Raw genomic sequence first — 22,708 nt, forward strand, 5'->3', positions numbered from 1 at the left:
CTTGTGAGTTCAGGACCAGCCTGGTCTACAGAGTGAGTTCTAAGACAGCCAAAGCTGAAGAGTGTAACTACTTTAAGTTCTGGAAAATGTTTAGGATCCTCTAGTAAGTATATTTCTAAAGTGATTTTATTGTTCTTTATATAATCAAATAGAATTTTATTTTTTGAACCCAGGACCTCACACATGCTGAGCATGCACTCAACCACTGAGCTGTGCTCTGAGCCCCATGTGTCCTTTTTCCAGTAGATGGTTTGTGTTCAAGAACTTGTGGGCGGCTCTTACAGTAAATGATTTCATAATAAATTTGTTGAATTTATTATCTAAACCCCATGATAATTTGCTTACATACAAGTTTCCTTTATTCCTCTCATCTTCTTTAATTCAAATTTTACTATTCCATTCTCTATCTGGATTCTTTGTCACAACCATTTCCTAGAATGAGTCCTTGTCATCTTGTCTCAGGCCATCTCTACTTCTCTATTCTTTTTTTTTTGTTGTTTGTTTTTTGTTTTTTTGTTTGTTTGGTTTTTTTTTGTTTTTTGTTTTTTGTTTTTTTTTTTTTTTTTTGGTTTTTCGAGACAGGGTTTCTCTGTAGCTTTGGAGCCTGTCCTGGAACTAGCTCTTGTAGACCAGGCTGGCCTTGAACTCACAGAGATCCGCCTGCCTCTGCCTCCCGAGTGCTGGGATTAAAGGCGTGCGCCACCACCGCCCTACTTCTCTATTCTTTAAAGTCCACTTCAGCTCTCCTGCCAACTAGGAACTGCTTCACAAGTAGACTGGTCAAGGTAAGACCCACCATCTTTATCAGGAAACTTTAAAAAGTTATATAATCTAAGAATTATCATTGACAAAATAAATTTACAGGAGCTTTGGGCAATTATTGGTATTTTCACGCTCCTACATTCTTGGACTCGTGTATTCTGTAAATCATTCTTTCCCAATTACCATTACTGAATGATAGAGATGTGTCTTGAGACGTGCGTCATTAGACCTTTTAGGTCAGTTTCTCAATTACTGTCCCAGTGCATTGAAGAAATATAGTAAATCCCAAGGCATATGAGGCTGCTGCTAACAGACCATGTTTTTTTTTCATATGTAGAAGTCATATACTCTACAATAATGATGAAATTTGTAATTTTTAAAATAAAATTTAATAATGAAAAGCATTATATAGTAAATATATAAACCAATAGTGTAGTTTTTAATTTTACTATGAAGTATTGTATGTTTTATGTAATTCTCTGTGCTCTCATTTTATGCAGCTGGCAGTATGTAAGTCTCTTGACACTTTGCCACCATTGTCACCCAAAGACCAAAGACCGTCAAGAAAGATGCAGTGTTGAAGTCCCTTAAGCACTAAGCTTTGCCTAACTGTTTATAACTGTTCAGGCCAGGCCACACCCCTAAGTAGACTGATATTTTTTAAGGCATAAGTACATATCATTTGCATGCCCCCACCTTAAAATACCTTTCTGAGCCAAGTCAAAAAATTAAGCTCAAAAAGTTCCTCAAGTAGCCTTATCCCAGGCAAACAGGAACTGTGTCTTTAAAAAGTTAAGAAGGAGAACAGGCAAGATGAAGTTGCCCTCTGAACTGCACACACACCATTGTGCATGTGTGTCTGCATTCATAAATACTATAATAATGATGATGATGATTTTTTTTTTTTTAATTTAGAGGTAGGAGGAGATAGTCCATCCACACAACTACTATAGAACAAATGTGATCCTTGTGAAGTTCCTTCTTTTCTCTCTTTGGTCTCTCTTCTCCTAGCTCTGTAAATTCTTCCTATCCCTCTTTAGGTGTTTGCTTTGTTTTACTTCCCCCATTCTCAGTAAAACAGAACCAATTCGATGAAAGCACACTTCAGTATATATTTCGTATATAACTAATACATGTTCTTTGATTCCCAAAGAATACATATTTAGTCTTAAGTTTTTGATGTTTCAGGCTGTTGTGTTCTTAGTCTCTTATGTAAAGTAATATCTCTAAAATGAAATTTAATGTCATAAGTAATCTTAAAGCAAAGTTTTTCATTTTAATGCTTCTATAAATTTTAATATTTATACCCTCTTTTATTTCCCTCCCACTCACCCCCTTTTTTTTCTTACAGCAAAGGACAAGGTTGCTCTTTTGATAGGAAATATGAATTACTGGGAGCACCCTAAACTTAAAGCTCCTTTGGTGGATGTGTATGAATTGACCAACTTATTAAGGCAACTAGATTTCAAAGTTGTTTCATTGTTGGATCTTACTGAATATGAGATGTGCAATGCTGTGGATGAATTTTTACTACTTTTAGACAAAGGAGTATATGGTAAGATATTTCTAATATTCTTCTTTATAATTGTATGCCGTTCCTATTATACTCATTAAGAGTTGGAAGTCCTCTGTGAGTTCGAGACCAGCCTGGTCTACAAGAGCTAGTTCCAGGATAGGCTCTAAAGCTGCAGAGAAACCCTGTCTCGAAAAACCAAAAAAAAAAAAAAAAAAAAAAAAAAGAGTTGGAAGTCATGGGCTGGAGAGATGACTCAGCAGTTAAGAGCACTTGTTCTCCCAGAGGACCTGAGTTCTATCCCCAGCACCCACATGGTGGCTCACAATCATATGTAACTACAGTTCCAGGTAATCTAAAACCTTATTTTGGCACACAAGTGGTGCACAAGCAAAACATTTGTGTATATAAAAATAAATAAATAAATAAATAATAGAAATCAGGTAAAGGTAGGTAAACCTGTTGAAGGGTTTTAATATTCTTGTAAAAAAATAAATTTTATCTTTATTCCGTATGAATAGATAATTATCTTAATGTCTTCTGTGTTTTTTTTTTAAGATTTACTTATTTTATGTATGAGTGCTCTATCGACTTTAGGCCAGAAGTGGGCATCAGATCCCACTATAGATGGTTGTGAGCCATCATGTAGTTGCTGGGAATCGAACTCAGGACCTCTAGAAGAGCAGTCAATGCTCTTAATTACTGAGCCATCTCTCCAGCCCCCCTGTGTTTTTTTAACATGTTAGAACAACATTCTTTTTTGTTGTTATTGTTGATTTAGTTTGTTTGTTTTTTCAAGACAGGGTTTCTCTGTGTTACAACTCTGGTTGTCCTGGAAATCACTTTGTAGGCCAGGCTGGCCTTGAATTCACAGAGATCCACCTGCATCTGCCTCGAGTACTTGAATTAAAGGCGTGCGCCACCACTGCCTGGCTTTGAGGTAGAATTTAAAAAAATAAAAATAAAAAACACCCCTTTGAAGATTTAGCAAACTGCTGACTAAGGGATGTTGAAAAGCCTTATAATTTAAATGATCCATTCTCTCAATAATGAGGGTTACTATTGTAGTGCACATGAATAGCAAGGTAGCTACTTTAGGTTTTATGCTGATTTTGAAGCAATAGTTTTCTAATGAGCATTATAAATTGATGATTAATGGATGTATTCATCCATTTTTCTTACAAAAATGGGGAGTAGCTAGAGAGATGGCTCAGCATTTAAAAGCACATTCTGCCCTTCAAGAAGACCCAAGTTCAGTTCCCAGTACCCACATTGAGCAGCTCACAACTGCCTGGAACTCCAGCTTCAGGGGAATACTATGCCTCTGATGTTGGCAGGCACCTACACTCATGTACATATGCTCACACACAGACATATATACATACACATAATTTAAAATAAGAAAAGTAGATCTTTAAAAATAGAAAAGCATATTCCATGCAAATAGGCCTTTTGACAGCTGGCCTATATTTTTCATTCTGACAAGAAGTGGGTTTCAGTATGATCAAAATACATTTGAATTTGAAAATTATTTTAAATAATGAAAAATATAGTAATGATGATAAAAAGAAATTGTCAAAGAATAAAGGAAAAGGAATCATGGCAATAGGAAGGGAACAGAGAATGCATTTTGAGAAAACTTGTCTACAAGAGTATTCACCCAGTGAACTAAGCATCCAGGTACATTACATGCAGAGGGTGGAACCAGACTATCAGTCACTCCTTATCTGAATCACATGCCAGGCCTCTTCCACAGCTGAGACCCAAGGTGGGACCCTCCTTCTCCCAGCATTCATTGTTGTACACTGTGTGGGATGTAGCTTTAAAAATTATGACTACAGGGGCTGGAGAGATGGCTCAGTGGTTAAGAGCATTGCCTGCTCTTCCAAAGGTGCTGAGTTCAATTCCCAGCAACCTCATGGTGGCTCACAACCATCTGTAATGAGACCTGGTGCCCTCTTCTGGCCTGCAGGCATACATGCAGACAGAATAATGAGAATACTGTACACATAATAAATAAATAAATCTTTAAAAAAATTATGACTACAGTTGATAAAATTCCCTGTAAAAATATTATCTATGAGAACTTAACTTTGTATGAGTCTTCCATAAATGAAAGTTTGTGTTGTTTGTTTGTTTTTTTTATTTAAAAAATGAGCCAGGCAGTGGTGGCACACACTTTTAATCTAAGCACTCAGGAGACAGAGGCAGACATATCTCTGTGAGTTTGAGGCCAGCCTGTTTTTCAGAGGGAGTTCCAAGACAGCCAGGACTACTACAAAGAGAAACCCTGTCTTGACAAAAACTAAGGGAAAAAAAGTGGATTGCTTAAGTATGTTATGTAATTTATCTGTTTTCAAGGTGCCTGGGTGACTTGAATAGGGAATTGCTTCTAAAACTGCACTGGAAACAGTGAAGTGTAAGAAAAAAAGTAATGATAAGTATTGATTTAGGTTAAATTTAGGTTTCTGGGTTGGTAAATATCTAGAGAGTGAGAGAATTATATAAATAGTTATATGTTCAGTTACTCTTATTTTTTACTGCAGTTGTTGTCATAACTTTCCAGCTCTGACTATTTAAGTCAGAACTTCTAATTGTCCATGTTATAAAGCAGAGAGCTGGAACTATAAAAGGATGGTTAGGAGACAAGACTTCAGTTTGGCTGACACTTTACACACATTCCCCTCTGTTAACAATATCAGTTTGTGGTATATAATAAAGAACAATAAACAGTAGAACAAAGGGCAGCTTAAGAAAGCTAGAAAAACTTAAAATCCTAATTCATGTCTTAACAGGGTGACTGCATTATATTTTGAAGTATTGTGACTACCCAAAACATCAGACACATCTACATTAAATGTAAGTGTGGTAAAGGCTTCATGGTGTAGGGCATGCCATAACGAGACTTTTTATTTCTCTTTTGGACCATGCCTTTACCTCTCCTGGTGTCCCCAGGTAACTAGTGGTCCTTTAGGGATGAGGGGAAGGTAGAGGAGTTTCAGCATGAAGAACTTTAGATACAGAAACCGAGACACAAGTTGATGCTCTCTTATTGCCCAATTATAAAAGAAAAGTAGTAAAACAGAAAAGTAGGTGAATCCGTCTATAGCATGTCAGCAAGCAACAGCCAAAAATAGAAATAGTTTACATATAGTTATCTTATACAGATTGGTAGAGAAAAAAGTAACTGTATGGAGGTCTGTCCTCCTCACCAAATGTGTTGTGTGTTTATCACTGCTTACCACTTACCTATGCCTTTTGTGGAAGAGAATATTAAATGAACTTGATGAGAATATGACAAAAACCCATTTACCGTGGAGTCAGTCATTTAGTTCAGTGTAAGTCAATGGTTAAGCATTGGAATAAATTCGCCCATATCCATGCTTTTGATTTTATCGTTATGTAATTTTTCCAAACTGAAAGAGATCTATAAAGTAGCTAGAACTCAATTATCAAAGCTGTTATAGGAAAAAAATAATTACCCTCATGCCTGACATACTCAAACTGCCTGGTTTATTGTATCCTTTATTATTACAGTTTTTGACATTTTATTAAATGGGCTAGAGAGTTGGCTCAGTGGATAAAGTGCTTGGTGCATAGGCATAAGGACCAGTTGGGATTCTCAGCACCCATGTAACTGAAAGGCATGCATAGAAGCCTGCCTGTAATCCCAAGCAGTTGAGGGGCAGAAATGGGCTCCTGGAATAAGCCGGCTGACTAGCCTATTTTGCAATCTCTGGGTCTGCGTGAGAGACAGCCTCAATCTATAAGATGGAGAGTGATCAAGGATGACACCCAGCATCAACTCCAGACCTCCATACACATGCACATCTCTACACAAGTGTGCACACAGCCATGTAAACATGCATGTACTCAACATACATGTATACACACACACACACACTCTAAGAATCTACTAAAGGAATTCAGACTGTCCTTTAGATTAGAGATTTGGGCTGGGTAGCACTTTGGGCCTTGACTAGAGAAGACCAACTTATCAGATTTGGTGTATTAAGAGTCTTCCTAAGATTTCTTTGGGGAAAATAATAGTGGTGGTAGGGGTATAAACTATAATGCGGTCAACACAATGAAATATCAGTGCACTACATTAATGTTATAAGCCAGCACAGTGATCAAGCTCACCTGCATCCAAAGTCTGGAGTTTGACTGAACTTTTAAACCTCTCAGTGTCTCGAGCTCCTGTGTATGTAAAAGGGGATCGATGCCATTGCCTGCCTTGCTAGGAGAGTATGTGAGTCCCCCAGAGCTGGTGACTTGAGATTCTCAACAGAGCTCTCTGCAAAGTAGAATGCAAATCCAAATGTTACTGTTCTTATTTGATTGTTTTGCTTTGTTCTGTTTGAGACAGTTTCACTATGTAGCCTTAACTGTCCTTAAACTCAGGCTCCTCCTGTTTCAGTTTCTGTAGTACTAGGATTACAAGTATGTGCCACCACTTAAATAGTTTATCTATAGCCAAAAATAAATGGCTATGCTTTTAAAAAAAAATTTAATGCACATGCTTGGTGGCACACACTTTTAATCCTATCATTTAGGAGGCAGAAACAGTGAGATTCCTAAGTTCAAAGCCAGCCTGTGCTATATAGTGAGTTCTAGTCTAGCTATAATAACATAGTGAGACTTTGTCTCAAAAAACTAATTCAGTTACATGTATTTATTTAGTGTGTATGCATTTGTATGTAGGTAGGTGTGTACCACAGTGCCAGATGATCAGGGGACAACTGGCAGGAGTCGGTTTTCTCCTACAATGTGGATCCTAGGGATCAAACGTGGATCATCAATTAGTGGCAATCACCCCTTCCCAAAGAGCCATCTCACCAGCCCCAACATGATTTTTGAAAATCATGTTACCAAGATACAAAATTCTCTAATTATTTAATTTGCATAATTATATTTCTAACTACACTAAATAGCTTGATATTTCTAAAGGTATCTATTTTCCCCCTTTCCTTGAATAATTAAGAGAATTAGCAGTAGTGAAGATGGAATTTTTAAAATATAACTATTTTTACTGGCTTACTTTACATAAAAATTATATAATCTCATTGCAGACTCGATACATTTTGCACATTGATTTTGGAAAGGAAGAAGCATATTGTGTAGTAAATGTCTTAATTTGAGTGGTTGCTGAGGACATGGCAACCGTGTGATGGAACCACGCCTCCCTTTTATGTCTCAGTAGGAGCCAAGCCACTCTCAGAACTGCTGCTTCTCCATAGCAGAATCTTGTCAGAGCCAGCTGGGGCAGCACCCAGGCTTTATGACTGGGTATCTAATTTATACCGGTTGTGAAAATGGCACCAGTTCTAAAAGGTCCTTCCCTGCTGGACTCTGTTGATTGCTAGTGTCAAGTGCTTACTGAGTTCCTGTTACATCTGTACAGATACAGAGGTGACAGTGTTCTGGGGGGCACTGTAATAACAGAAAGATGCAGGGAAAGGACAGAAAAAGACGTGGTCAGTCAAGAATGTTACATTACACAGTACAGTGGTGGAAATACCGCCTGTGGAGTCCAGACACCTCAGCCATGTGACTTGAAACAGCTGTTTAATTATTTTTCTTTTGTGACACACCTGTCATCCCAGCACTCAGCATGCTAAGGCAGGAGGATTGTTACAATTTTGAGACCAGCCTGGGCTGAATGAGTTCTATGCCAGCCAAACTACAAAGTAAGACCCTGTTTTAATAACCTCATGCTGGTGGTAGCACAACTCAGAAAGCCTGCATTTTGAAACTGCGACTTTCTTTCTGCTATGGCTAACTCAGGAAAACCTCTCTTAAAGGAGCTGCAGCATGCCGCCAGCAAGCAAAGCCCATTTGGGGGAGGGGGAAATGTGTTTTTTAGTTTTTGGTTTTTAGTGTGTAGAATTCCTTTGCAAGCCCTCTCAGGTTTTAAGTGGATTTTAGCTGGCCACGTGGGCACCAATATGTTGGAAAGGGGCTGTTTGTTGGTTCCCGGCAGCTAGGTAGCTCAGACTCGAAATATCACACAGAAACCATATTATTTTAATTACTGCTTTGCCCATTAGCTCTAGCTTCTTGTTTGCTAACTCTTACATATTAATTTAACCTATCTCCATTAATCTGTGCATCACCACAAGGTCGTGGCCTACCAGCAAAGTTTCAGCATGTCAAATTTTTAAATATAAAAATAAACCATGAGAAAAAAAAAAAAAGTTTCAGCATGTCTGTCTCCAGCGGCAGCCTTATGGCTTCTTTCTGACTCTGCCAACTCTCTCCCAGCATTTAGTTTAGTTTTCCCCACCTAGCTTTGCTTCCCTATAGCTCTGCTATAGGCCCAAAGCAGTTCCTTTATTAACCAATGATATTCACATCATACAGAGGGGAATCCCACATCAGGGAAGAAAGAATATAGATGTATTTTGAACACTTGCTAAAAGTATAACTTACATTCTTTAAAAGTACAGTTTAGTGGGTCAGAATATTCTCAAGTTGTGCACAGGTCATATGTCTGAGTCCTCATTTTATTACTGGGTAAAGGAGAGCCACGTCCTCTTGTATGTCTCTTTAACCCAGTCTTTGACCACCACAAATGTACTTTCAGTCTTAGGAACTTGCCAATTCTAAATGTTTCATATAATTGGAACCACTGGAACTAGAGAGATGATGGCTCAGCAGTTAAGAGCGCTTGCAGCTCTTGCAGAGGACCAAGTTCAATTCCCAGTGCTCATAACAGACAGCTCATAAGTGACTGTGTCTCTAGATTCAGGAAATCTAATACCCTCTTCTGGACTCCATGAGCTCTAGCATTCACACACACTTTCTTGAAGAAGGACATTTGAAAGAAATCCCACACTAGCTCAGAATTGAGAATAATAAACAGTTATTTACTTAGAGGTAGACTCACAAATCAGAATCCTCTGCTGGAACAGAGAACAGAGACTGAATCCTGCAGCCAGAAAAGAAAGCGGACAGGTGCTTTACATGAGGCCACGCCCTGGTGGGCGGTTAATTTAAAGGCTATTGGCTGTATGATTTCCTACAGCACTTTCTTGGTTTACTTGCTATTGCTGTGATAAAACGCCATGACCAAAAGCAACTTGAGGAAGGAAGGGTTTAGTTTTGACTTACACTTTCTGATCACAGCACATCATGGAAGGAAGTCAAGACATGAACTCCAAGTAGGAACCTGGAAGTAAGAATTAAAGCCATGGAGGAACACTGCTTCATGGCTTGCTCCCCATGGCTTGTTCAGTTTGATTTTTTATATAACTCAGGACTAGGGCGCCTAAGAGTGGAACCACCCACAGTGAGCTGGGCCCACCCATGTCAATTATTAATTTTAAAAAATATCCCACAGATTTCCTGAAGGCCAATCTTATGGTGAAGATATTACCACTACGAGTAAATGAGCATCCTGATGATTCCTCATCTTTGTTGCCTGTTTTTTTATTACAGTCCTAGTAAGAATTAAATGGTATCTTACCATAGTCTTGATTTGTTAGTGGTAAATGATGTTAAACATCTTGAATTGTGTTTTCTTATGAACCTGTTAAATATTTACCAAGGTTCTTTTCTGCATTTTAGCCTCATGAGGGAACAAACTAGGAAAGAAGTCCTCACTACCTTTTTCTACTCAATAGTATACTATTAACTGGGTCTTACTTCTTTAAATTAGAATATATTTCAACTTTTGATTATTGTTTATTTCTGCAATTAGGTGTTTTTTAGATATGCCTCCATCAGCCTGAAGGAAAATTACATTGTTTTCTTTATTACAGTATATATCTGTAAATGTTGAAATGCATTGAGAGTTGACATCTCTCCTTTCCCCACCCCCAGGGTTGTTATATTATGCAGGACACGGTTATGAGAACTTTGGGAACAGTTTTATGGTCCCTGTTGATGCTCCAAATCCATATAGGTCTGAAAATTGCTTATGTGTACAAAACATACTGAAATTAATGCAAGAAAAGGAAACTGGACTCAATGTGTTCCTGTTGGATATGTGTCGGAAAAGGTAAAATTCCTAATCTCTATAAAGCTGTTGTTGGAATCAAGTATCAACCTTGACAAACGCAACCTAAGGCAATTCAGTAAAATGCTAAGAACCAGTGGGAATTGTGAGCTACTGATGGCAGACAATATATTTTCAGTATGGATATCTAATTATTTTAACTTATTTTCTGTTTGCTGTAAAAGGAACTAAAAGGTACAACTTACATAGTTGTGTCCCAAAGCATCAGCTCCCTAGAATGCGTATTCATGTTGCTGGCAGTCACTGCTGTTATTCTCCAAAATTAACAAGTCACACCCTTGAATTTAGAGCATGTAGTCACCAGTCTGTCTTGTTTTAAAAATGCAAAAAGTATAGTTGAGTAGATTTTGAAAGTCTTAAATCTGCTTATCTGCCTTTGTGTCTCCAAGGATCAGAACCAATTATTATTCCTTAGATTTTTTGCTTACCCATCAGAATTCAGTGAGGGAGTTCAGATATAACTTCATTTTTAAAGTTAACAAAAAAGCCAGTTGTGAACTAACTTTAATCCCAACACTCAGGAGGCAAAAGCAGGCAGATCTTTGTGAGTTCAAAGCCAACCTGGTCTATATAGCAAGTTTCAGGCCAGCCAGGGCTGCATAATGAGACCCTGTCTGGAAAAAACTAAAAGCCAGGTATAGCGGTATCTTAGCGATCAGGAGACTGAGAGTGAGAGGATTTTGAGTTTGAAGCTAGCCCACACTACACAGCAAGATCCTAGCTTTTGAAAAAAAACCAAAAAAAACTAAAAACATATGCACCACCATGACCCGGCTTTACACCTTTAGTTCAAGCTCTCAGACAGTAGAGGCAAGCAGATCTCTGTGAGTTCAAAGCCATCCTGGTCTACAGAGTGAGTTCCAGAACAGGTTCCAAAGCTACAAAGAAACCCTATCTTGAAAAAACAGAGAGGGGGGGAGGGGAGAGGGAGAGGGAGAGGGAGAGAGAGAGAGAGAGAGAGAACAAGGCTGCTTAATATTTTCATAATGTAAGCGCCTAGGTTGCTTTTGGTATGTATGTAGCTCTCTTAGTAAAAGAATTTAAATCTGTCATTTTATGTGTACTAAAAGTATTATCATATTTTTCATTGAAGAACACTGTGTAATTCCTCATACTTGTATTTGCTCTTTTCTCCTTCCCATACATATAAATAGAAATGACTATGATGATACCATTCCAATCTTGGATGCACTGAAAGTCACTGCCAATATTGTGTTTGGATATGCCACGTAAGAAAACCTATATTCAGTTGTCTTTATTCTTGTATGTCTGTTTTGACTGTAGATTAGAGACAGAAATATCCATGGGCATCTAGGCATAAATTTACCGTCTTGACATGCTTGATAGATAGCTTCAGCTGTGCACTTGTCTCGGTACCTTTACACACTGAGCAGCAGATTCTTTCACTTTTGCCTCCAGCTCAGTTCCAGTTGGGAAGCCATTGAAGGATAAATGATAGAGGGAAGCTTATCTGTGGGTATGGGCACTCTACTAGCAAACACTGACTTTTCTTTCTGTTGGTCTCTTTTCTGTTGGAAATGACAGATTGTAAGCGTATATATTTGTGGAATACAGGATGCTACAATGTACACAGCATGAACTGGTTGTATGAACCCCATTAGCATTTCAGTTTCCTTTCATACCCATTTACTTCCCCTGTCTAAGAGAAAGAAGCAATATGCCCTGACTGGCATCTCCCTCCTACCCCATCTTCCCAGCCTCGGGTCACCACCGTTCTGCCTTTGACTTCTGGTGTCAGGTTTGTCAGTTAACACATGGTTTTTTTGTTCTGGGCCTGGCTTATTTCACCTTCTTCTCTTGTTTTTTTCTTAAGGTGCCAAGGAGCAGAAGCTTTTGAAATCCAGCATTCTGGATTGGCAAATGGGATTTTTATGAAATTTTTAAAAGATAGATTATTAGAAGACAAGAAAATTACTGTGTTACTGGATGAAGTTGCAGAAGGTAAAATTTTAACCCGAGTAGTCCACTGAGGAAAACCAGCAGTTGCGGGAAACCCACTCGGGGTTCCTTGCTCTCTAGTTATTTTATTCTCAATACTGTGTGGGTTCGGAATTATCATGTGGTTCAGGAAGCAGTTTTTTTGGCTTAGTGCTCAGCAACTCTGATGCTACTCAGTTCTCTTTCCTTGCTGTCTCAGCGAATATCATGAGCAGTGGTGAGATAGAATTCTGTCCTCAGAGCTCTGTCTTGTTATCAGCCTGCTGCTTTGCTGCTGCCCAGTCTAGTTGTTGGGGGGGGAAATGTGAGGTGGGGAGTCTCTGCCAAGCAAGGCGTCTTCCTCTACAACTCACCTTTCAGAAATGTGCACATCCTGCCAGAAAAAAAACAGCCTCCTTATTTCTTTGATGAACTCAGGTTTTTCTAGGTCCTGCTTTAAGTATATGACCTTAAAGATGATATCTTCCATTTCCTTTTGTCCCCTTCTTTGTCTGTTCATACAGTGCTATAACTCATGACAATTCCAAATCTGTACCTCTTAAATAAATATGTGGGTTACAGTGTGGTTGAATTTGTTGTTTTGTTGGTTTTTGAATTTGGTGTTTTTGTTTTTGTTTTATGAGATAGGGACTTACTATGTAGCCCAGACTGGCCTCTACCTCACATTCCTTCTGTCCTAGCCTTCTTAATTTATTTTTTTAGTTAATTTTGTTTATATGTATAACTGTTTTGTCTGCATGTATGTCTATGCACTACGTACATGCCTAGACCCTGAGGATAGAAGAAAGCATTGGATCCCCTCACTGGAGTTATAGATGGTTGTGAGTTCCTATGTAGGTGCTGGGAGTCAAACCTGGGTCCTCTGCAAAAGCAGCCAACTGCTTAGCCATCTCTCCAGCCCCTGCCTCAGACTATTAAGTACTGTGCTTTGCAGTATATTTTTTGAAATGAACTTTTGTAAACCACATCAAAAAGAAGGTGCACCCTTTGCAAGCCCTAAAAACTTAACATTTCACAGCTCTTACAGAGTTGACAGGTTAGGTTTTAGTTGTTTCTTGAGTCTTTGTTTTGCTTTTTAAGATAGTGTTTCACTCGGTAGCCCAAGATGACCTCAAATGCTCAAGCACTGCTCCTGCCTTAGTCTACTGAGGACAGGTAGTACAGGCACAGGCCACCAAACAACTCAGATGTAGCACATTGAAAATAAAATATTTTGTTAACAGCTGTTGATCACTTTTTTTTAGGTGAGCACACATACACAGAAACCATGTGACATAATCACTTAACATTAACTTGCCAGGTCTTTAGACTTTGCCCTGCCTGCTTCAGCTGGAGAAGTTCTTTATCTGTTTTACATATTGAGTTTCCTCTTAAGCTTTCGTATGAAAACATTCTGCTTCTTCAAATTTAAAGCCCTTGGATTTACTTCAGTTATCTTCAAACTGAGGAGTATGGTGCTGCCCCAGACTCTCTTTGGATAAACTTTCTTTCTTTTGTGGGAAGTAGGTAGCCTTAGCCATCCTGGAACGGCAGTTGTGTTGATGATCAACCACGCCTCCCAAGTGTTTGTAGGAGGGGCATGAGCCATCATGCTCTGGCCTGTTGGATTTTTAAAGTATATTTTAAAGCTGGAGGTGGAGCCTTTTGTTAGAGTACTTGCCCAAAGTATATTTTAACTATTTTAAAACTTAATAAAAATCACATGCTTGTTTACCTATGATGTTCACCTGGTTGTTTTTTGCTTAGAGTATATTTGAACTTCTTACTAACTTCTTAAGTTTTGCTGTTCTTTCAGAGCTGGCATGCCTCCATAATTAAGATTGCCCATACAAGAAAAGACTAGAATAAAACATATAGTTCAGTGTTAGACATACTGTTCATTCCATGGGTAGCAGCCAACCAACTGTACAAAATAAGTACAATTTAATAAAGTATTAGTTAAATGTAGCATGATAGTCCTAGTTTTATTTCCCCTCGTGGTGATAAAATACCCTAACAAAATCAACTAAGAGAGAAAGGGTTGTTTGTCGCAGCTCCAGGTCACACCCATCATTACAGGAGGTCCAGGTGGTAGTGGTAGGGACTGGACCAGCCAGTCACACTTCATCCACAGTCAACAGGAAAAGGCCGTGTTTTAATGCATGCACTCTGTTACTCACTATCTCCACTCAGTAAGGATCCCCTGTCCAGAGAATGAATTTGAGGTCAGCACATGCAACATGAGACCCTTTCTCAAAAAACTCATAATTAGTAATTAGGAAATATGCTTTTAGGTCAGTATTTTTATGTTTGCTCACTGGTTCATCCCCAGCATTTTGAACTATGCTCAGTACATAGTAGGTACTGCGTAAATATTTGTTAACAGATGGTATTGGGAATATAACCTGACTTACTAAGAAATGCTTAACTTTAAGTTTTTGTTTTTTGAGACATGATTTTTCTATATTTGCTAACTCTGCTGGAGTTTACTACATAGATCAGGCTAGCCTTAAGTCACAGAGTTCCTCCTGCCTCTACCTCCTAAGTGCCAAGATTAAAGGTGTTCTCCACCATGCCTGCTGAATATTTTAGACATAACAAAAGGATCAGTCTTTAAAAAATGTTTTACCTTCTTGTCTTTCAGATATGGGTAAATGTCACCTTACCAAAGGCAAACAAGCTCTAGAGATTCGAAGCAGCTTGTCTGAAAAGAGAGCACTTACTGATCCAATTCAGGGGACAGCTTGCTCTGCAGAGTCTCTGGTGCGGAATCTACAGTGGGCCAAGGCTCATGGTATGGTAATCTGTTTCCTGTGAGAACTGTAGGAAATTTACTTTTTGTCTTGTTTTTTGTTTGTTTATTTTGCTTTGCATTTTGAGACAGGGTCTCAGTATGTAGACCTGCCTGGCCTAGAACTCACTGTTATAGACCAGGCAGGCCACAAACTCAGAGACCCACTTACCTCTGTTTTTTGGGTGCTGAGATTAAAGGTGTGTGCCACCATTCCCAGGCATAAATTTATTTTTAAAATCATACATCTTTTTTATTCTAACAGTTTTCCCCCAAGTTTTACAATGAAATTGGGGTGGTGTGTGCCTGTAATCTCAGCACTTGGAAGGCTGAGGCAGAAAGATCATGAGTTTTTGGCCAGTCTACATACAAAAGAGCGCATGTTCACCTAGTAGGCAAGTCTAAAACTAATCTTTCAGTTGTATATATTATACTGGTTTATGCTAGAAATACCAAGTTATTTAGTTTATTATTTTACTATTATTGAAAACAAATTTATTTTTGTTTTTGTCTTTTGAGAAAGACCTCATCATGTAACCTAGGCTGGCCTAGAACTCTAAAACTTAAATGATCATGTTTGATTCTTCTGTTCTGAAAGTAAGTTAAACTTTTATTTATGTGGGATGCAGGCAAGTCTTTTGCTTCTCCATAGTGTGACTTTTGAAATGTGCGGCTGTCAGGAGCCAGGCAGGTCTGGATTCTACCATGCACTCAGCTTGTCTAGAATTAAGAAGCAGCTGCTTTCTCGTAGGGTTGTAGATATTAACTGCACGCTCACCTCTGTAGACTACATGGTTCATGGCTGTTATTGTCACGCTGTCTGTGACACTTCATTGGTGGGTGGAGTGGCAAAGGCAAGAAAAAGAAGATGCAGAGGAAAATCATATCTGTACCTTAATGACCTTCTAGTAGTTTTATATAGTGTAGTTAAAAATTTGAGCTTAAATTAATGCCTGAAGGAAAGGATTTTTCTGTGAAATTTCCCAGGTATCTTTTCTGAGTCTTTCATCATAGAAAAGATAGAAAAATAATGTATTTCTTGAACTTCTGTTTTAAAAATATTTATAATACTTTGTTCTCTTAAGTTGTAGTTTTTGGCAAATTTTAGCATGTTAGAGCACATTAAGGGGTAAAGTGCTATAAATATATCATCTTCTAGATGATTGCACAAATAATTAAAATTGAATGTCTTTTCCACATATATACGTTTATATAAATATGTGTGTGAACAACACTGTGTATGTGTGAACAACATTGTGTGTGTGTGTGTGTGTGTGTGTACAACACAAACAATATTATAGTGGTAAAGATGAACATTAGGGATAGGGTCTAGCTTTGTAATTATTTGCCTGGCATACGTGAGTCCTCAGGTAAGGGTCCCAGCACCATACCACAAAATTAAAATTAAGTAAACTCAACAGAAAACAAAACCTTTCTTAAGATAATACCTAACTGGGTGTGATGGTTTACTACTGCAATCCCAGCCCTTGAGAGCCTGAGGCAGGAGGATTGAAAGTTAAAACTAGCCTAGGCTAGTTAGTGATTTCCAGGTCAGTCTGGGCTACCCAGAACCTATCTGTCACCCTGTCTCAAAAACCAGAGGGAGAGAGAGAGAGAGAGATACTTAAAATCATTTATTTCATTTTTTAATCCCACACACTCAAAAAATAACCCTGTTTTAGTGGAACTAGTATATTTATATTTCTTGTCAATTAACAGTATGATCCATGTGTAGGAACCATCTAATAGCTACCTTCAACAATCTGAAGTATTAAATATATTAAATATTGGCTAATAGAAAAATATCAAGCTGGGCAGTGGTGGTGCACACCTTTAATTTCAGCACTCAGGAGGTGGAGGCAGGTGGTTCTATGTGAGTTCAAGGTCAGCCTGATCTACAGAGCTTGTTCCAGTACAGCCAGGGCTATACTAAGAAACCCTGTCTTGAAAGAAAGGAAAAGAAAAATATCAAATCCCAAAAATACTGTAGATATCCAGGAGTGGCTGAATGACTAGTGAACAAATTATCAAAGCCACTTGGTGACAATACATTTTATAAAATTTTTGTTTGGGTATGAGGTTTTAGCTTGATAGTAGACAGCTTACCTAAAACGCACAAAACCCTTAACTTTATCCTTCACACCATACCACACCACACACACAAGTTCTCATTGTAAATATTGAGTCATCAATAAAAATTTATGTATATTTTTACTACTTCTAGAAAAAACTATATAGATTGCAAAAATTTGGGGTTTGGTCTAATTGTGTGTATATGTTTCACCAGTAACATTACATAATGTTTTTAAGCAAATGGTCTAATCATATACTTCCCCATGTTTTATTTGCTTTCCATCAGAAAATTTACCAAGCACTCTTTAAATGATAGTATTATATGTTGTTTCTGCTGTTCTTTTCCAGAGCTTCCAGAAAGTATGTGCCTTAAATTTCAATGTGGTGTTCATATTCAATTAGGATTTGCCGCAGAGTTCTCTAATGTCATGATAATCTACACAAGTATAATCCACAAACCACCTGAGATAATAATGTGTGATGCCTACGTTACCGATTTCCCACTTGTAAGTCTCGTTTCTTTTATTTAGAGTGATAGGGTCTTATTTATTAAAGACTAAACTTTGAGATGAGGCCTTATATATATATGAAGGTATAAAGTGCTTACGTCACATATGTAAGACCCTGTGTTCTAGCCCTAGACCCCCCAAAAAAAGTCACTTAAATAATAAACTTTTAAAACCATAAGATACACCATGCCGTGGTAGCATACACCTTTAATCCCAGGACTCAGGAGGCAGAGGCAGGCAGATCTCTATGAGTTTGAGGCCAGCCTGGTCTACAAGAGCTAGTTCCAGGATAGGCTCCAAAGCTACAGATGAAACCCTGTCTCAAATAAATAAATAAATAAATAAAACCATAAGATTCAATGATAAGTGTAAAGGAAGTATATGTTCTTATGCATGCTTACTTGTACGACACTGATTATAGTATTTAATAGCTGCCACAGTACCTTAAGTTTGTCAAATTCAGAAGTGTTTAAAGTTCACTCTGGAAGGATGTCTGCAGTATCTTATCTTCTAAGTAGAATTTTAAATGTGAGAAGAATGAAATATTACATATACGAAGTGTGTATATGTATAAATGTCATGAGTAACTTTATTTACTTACTTATTACTAATTTTTATTTATTTTTGGTTTTTCAAGGTAGGGTTTCTCTGAGTAGTAGCCCTGTCTGTCCTGGAACTCGCTTTGTTCTGCCTGCCTCTGCCTCCCAAGTGCTGGAATTAAAGGCATGAACTACCACCACCCTGCTGAGTAACTTTATTTTAAAAACTTGTGTATAGTATAAGTTTTTATTACAACATAAAATTCCCTGCTGGAGCTGGAGAGATAGCTCTAAGTTGTGGGCACTTAATGCTCTCGCAGAGGACCAGGATTCAGCAACCACATTAGCTACCTCACAACCACCTGTAACTCCTGTTCCAGGGCATCCAACATCCTCTGACCTCCACAGGTATCCTTATGCATGTGATACACATATACTCAGCCAGGCATATATACATTTACATAAATAAAAAATAAGTAAACATTGAAGAAAAAAGGTTGATTTGTGAAGCTATGGTAGCCATAAGAAGAACAGAAATCTGTTCTTCCCAGACATTTAGTTCTGATATCATTTTGGACTAGTTTTTTAAAAACAAAATATAAGCTAAGCAGTGGTGGTGCATGCCTTTAATCCTAGCACTCGGGAGGCAGGGACAGGCAGAGCCAGCCTGGTCTACAGAGCAAGTTCCAGGACTGGCACCAAAGCTATGAAGAAACCAGAAACCCTGTCTCGGGAGGAAAAAAAAACAATAATAGCTATTTTCTTCCCTATGTACATGTGACAAATTAAGCAAAGACTAGGGAAAAAAGAAATTCCTACTATCTTTGTTGTTACATATAGAGACTTCATGAAGGACATAGCTTCATGTGAGAACAAATTATGTAACATGGACTGCAGTCCTCCCTGGGGCCAGAGAAGACCACAGGCTTCCCTGTGGAGGAGCAGAACACCTCCTGTCTTTCACTAGTGGGTTAGCTCTAAAAGAAGAAAAGGAGAGGGGCTAGTTTTTTTTATCTTGCTCATTTATTCTTTCTAAATATTTTAATATGAATCTCCATGTACCTTCCCAGAATGATAATAAAGACAGAGAAAACTGAGGAGTCAAATAATAGGACTAGAAAGGAAACTGAAATAGGTTACAAAGTGTTTCAAGGAGTAGTTTAGAAGGCAACTATCTGTTTAGAAATAATTTTAAGTGCTTTTGGTTTTTCGAGACAGGGTTTTTCTGTAGCTTTGGGGGGCCTGTCCTGGAACTAGCTATTGTAGACCAGGCTGGCCTCTGCCTCCCGAATGCTGGGATTAAAGGCATGTGCCACTGCCGCCCGGCAATTTTAAATGCTTTTAATATAGCTACTTTTTAATTGTATAGAAGCCAGAATTCCTATGGCAACTTGCAACCTTAGAAGATTGTTTGCATGTTTCTTTAGTCCTGGGTAAGGGATTACCTATTCAAACCAGTGCTCTTGAGAGAACAGTATCTATGGAGATATTTTATGTTATAGACAATATTATGACTTCCATTGATGGCATCACTGACATTCACTTATTTGTTTGTATTTTTTGTAGGACCTAGATATTGATCCAAAACATGCAAATAAAGGGACTCCTGAAGAAACTGGCAGCTATTTAGTATCCAAAGAGCTCCCCAAGCATTGCCTCTATACCAGACTCAGTTCACTACAAAAATTGAAGGTTACTGCTTTTCCTGTTTATAGCAACTAAGGAAAAAACTGTGGGACTAAAGCTGATTGTGGCATAATCCATAGATGAGTTTTTTCATTTGATATTAAATTGGAGCAGCAATAACCAATTTACAGTGGGTCTTCTCAGTGATACTTTTGGCATTAAATTCTGTCTCTGATACTTGCCTAGGGACGTTTCTGTCTTCTATGCTGTTGAGAAGTTAGGGCATGATTTCTCTATTGTCACTTTCTACAAACAACAGCAAATTAAAATAGGAATTGCTTCTTCTTCTTCTTCTATGTCTTATTGACTGACAAATGAGAAGCTGGTTCTGTCCAGTTAAGCTTTCTAATATAAACATATCCTTGTAAAAAAAATCTTCCTCATTTTTTCCTTGGCTACATGATTGCAGTGTAGCAAAAATTAGGAACACTTGTTAGGAATACAACATACTATTATTATTTGTTCATATCTAGTCTACATCAACTCTCTTCCCATTTTCTGATTGAGTTACTGTCTAGTAATACATTAAAACAGCTTAGGACTTTCATGTCCTTGTGAAATAGATGAGTTCACATTAAAGGACTTTATTTCTGGTTATGGGGAAGGTTGAGATCTCAGTGCCTCACTGCTTGGAAATGCCTTTCACAGTGCATCAGAAATGGAACTTGTTGTAGCTTACAAATTATGTGATTTACTTTAGTAAGAACTGGAATTTCATTAAACAGATAAATATTGAACGAGACAGCCTGCTGTTGGCTTATGAGTGTTGGAAAGAAACCTCAGAGAGGGAGCTGAGTGGGGCTTCGTTGTGGGGTAGGGAGTGGTACTTCAAGGTTTCCACAGTTAATAAACATGGTAAACCTCTTTTCGTTTTTAGGAACACCTGATCTTCACAGTATGTTTGTCATATCAGTATTCAGGACTGGAAGACACTGTGGAGGAGAAGCAGGAAGTGAATGTTGGGAAGCCTCTCATTGCCAAGTTAGACATGCATCGAGGACTGGGCAGGAAGACTTGCTTCCAAGCTTGCCGTTTGCCTGATGAGCCTTATCACAGCTCCACACCTACCGCAGGGGGAGCAGGCCATTTTCATTCGTCTCAGGACTCCTTCCATGGTGTGTACCATTCACATCTTGGTAACTCAGACAGTGATATGCCACCAGACAGGTGTCATTGCAGCCGGACTCCACATGCCTTTATTTCAAGTTATCCCACCCACCATTACTCCTGCCAGTTTGGTAGAAGTAATGTGCCGGTAGAGACAACCGATGAAATACCATTCAGTTTTTCTGACAGGCTTAGGATTTCTGAAAACTGACCTTCATGTGTTTGAAAATTAGAATAATTACAGTGCTTTCACATGAAATAGCACTTTTATAAAATGAGGTGAGAAAGCAAATGCATATTCATAGCATGAAAACTGGCAACAACTGTCTATAGCAGGCTCTCAGGAATGGGAGGTACTAGAATTACATTGTTTAAGCTGGGTGGTGGTGACAACACACTTTTAATCCGAGCACTCAGGAGGCAGTGGCAGATGGACCTCTGAGTTTGAGACCAGCCTGGTCTACAAAGTGAGTTTCAAGACAGCCAGGACTACACAGAAATCTTGTCTTGAAAAACCAAAAAGAGAAAAAAAAATACATTATTTAATCAGACTATATATCTTGCTTTTGTCTCATTTTAAGAGTTTGTGAATTAATTTGTTCTATAAGAGTGAAGTATAAGGCCTGTAAATATAGCTCAGTGTTTACAACTGGTACAATACATGGTACAATCTCAGCTAATACGTGGAAGGCCCTGGGCTTGATCATTACTGGAGGGGGAAATAAATTATTTGAATGTATACGTATATATACCAAATATTTTCATTTTGACTACTCAGAAAAGCAGTATGAATGGCATTGCTATAGAGTGAGTTATATTGTTGGCACCAAAAAAGAACCCTTTTTCTTTTTCAGAGTTATTATGTGTGTGTATGTGTACGCCTGAATGTATAATGTGCCCATGGAGACTAGAAGAGGGTATCAGATCCTCAGAACTAGAATTACAGATAGGTGTGAGCCACTCACTGTGAATGCTGGGAACCGAGCCTGTGTCATCAGCAAGAATAGCAAGTGCTCCCCTGGCGGTGGTGGTGCACGCCTTTAATCCCAGCATTCGGGAGGCAGAGACAGGCCTGGTCTGCAAATCAAGTTCCAGGACAGCTAATGCTACACAGAAAACCCTGTCTCAAAAAAACAAAAATAAAAAATAGCAAATGCTCTTAACCACTGAGCCATTGCTTCAGCCCCAGCAAGAACCTTTTCAATCACCAGACTTAACAACTTCAATTTATCAATGGAGAAAACCGAGGCAAGCTGCCGTCTGAGTTCTAGTCTCAAATTTCCATGCCAGTGGTTTCCTACTATGCACTTCCTTCCCTACAGGGTCTTAGGTAGGTATTATTTGTGTATCTAAGGAGGAAGAGGGAGGAGAGAGAGCTGTTTATAACCCTGAGAACTGCTTATGATTTTGTGATTACAGAACTTTGCTTCAAGTGTTAGTCAAGAGGCTTGTATATAAATCTTATGTGGAACAGACTGAAATTTCTTGTTCATAAGTTCATGCAACAATGAGGAGGTGGTAAAATATTTGTCTACGTTTAAAGCTAACAGTAGGGCTTAAGAATAGAGATTAACTGAATAGTTCTGGTGACTGCTGACTTTTCCCATCATTGAAAGTGGCTTTCTGGGCTGGAGAAATGGCTCAGCAGTTAAGAGCATTGCCTGCTCTTCCAAAGGTCTTGAGTTCAATTCCCAGCAACCATATGGTGGCTCACTACCATCTGTAATGAGGTCTGGAACCCTCTTCTGGCCTGCAGGCATACAAGCAGAC

At 38.4% G+C, this 22,708-nt stretch overlaps 1 protein-coding gene across 2 annotated transcripts in view; it reads left to right on the forward strand.

Annotated features, from left to right (window-relative positions):
- The window catches only part of Malt1 (MALT1 paracaspase), a 41,596-nt gene extending 19,913 nt beyond the window's left edge, over positions 1 to 21,683 (forward strand). For both annotated transcript variants that reach the window (XM_038331959.1, XM_038331960.1), the window contains 8 exons: positions 2,114 to 2,317; positions 10,100 to 10,277; positions 11,450 to 11,524; positions 12,130 to 12,257; positions 14,878 to 15,027; positions 17,446 to 17,603; positions 19,712 to 19,837; positions 20,709 to 21,683. In XM_038331959.1, the coding sequence (XP_038187887.1) occupies positions 2,114 to 2,317; positions 10,100 to 10,277; positions 11,450 to 11,524; positions 12,130 to 12,257; positions 14,878 to 15,027; positions 17,446 to 17,603; positions 19,712 to 19,837; positions 20,709 to 21,149 (1,460 nt within the window). In that variant the 3' untranslated portion in view covers positions 21,150 to 21,683. The remainder of the gene's footprint in view (positions 1 to 2,113; positions 2,318 to 10,099; positions 10,278 to 11,449; positions 11,525 to 12,129; positions 12,258 to 14,877; positions 15,028 to 17,445; positions 17,604 to 19,711; positions 19,838 to 20,708) is intronic.
- Positions 21,684 to 22,708: the final 1,025 nt, after the last annotated feature.

The sequence above is a fragment of the Arvicola amphibius genome, chromosome 5, assembly GCF_903992535.2.
Source record: "Arvicola amphibius chromosome 5, mArvAmp1.2, whole genome shotgun sequence".
Taxonomy (NCBI): Eukaryota; Metazoa; Chordata; class Mammalia; order Rodentia; family Cricetidae; genus Arvicola; species Arvicola amphibius.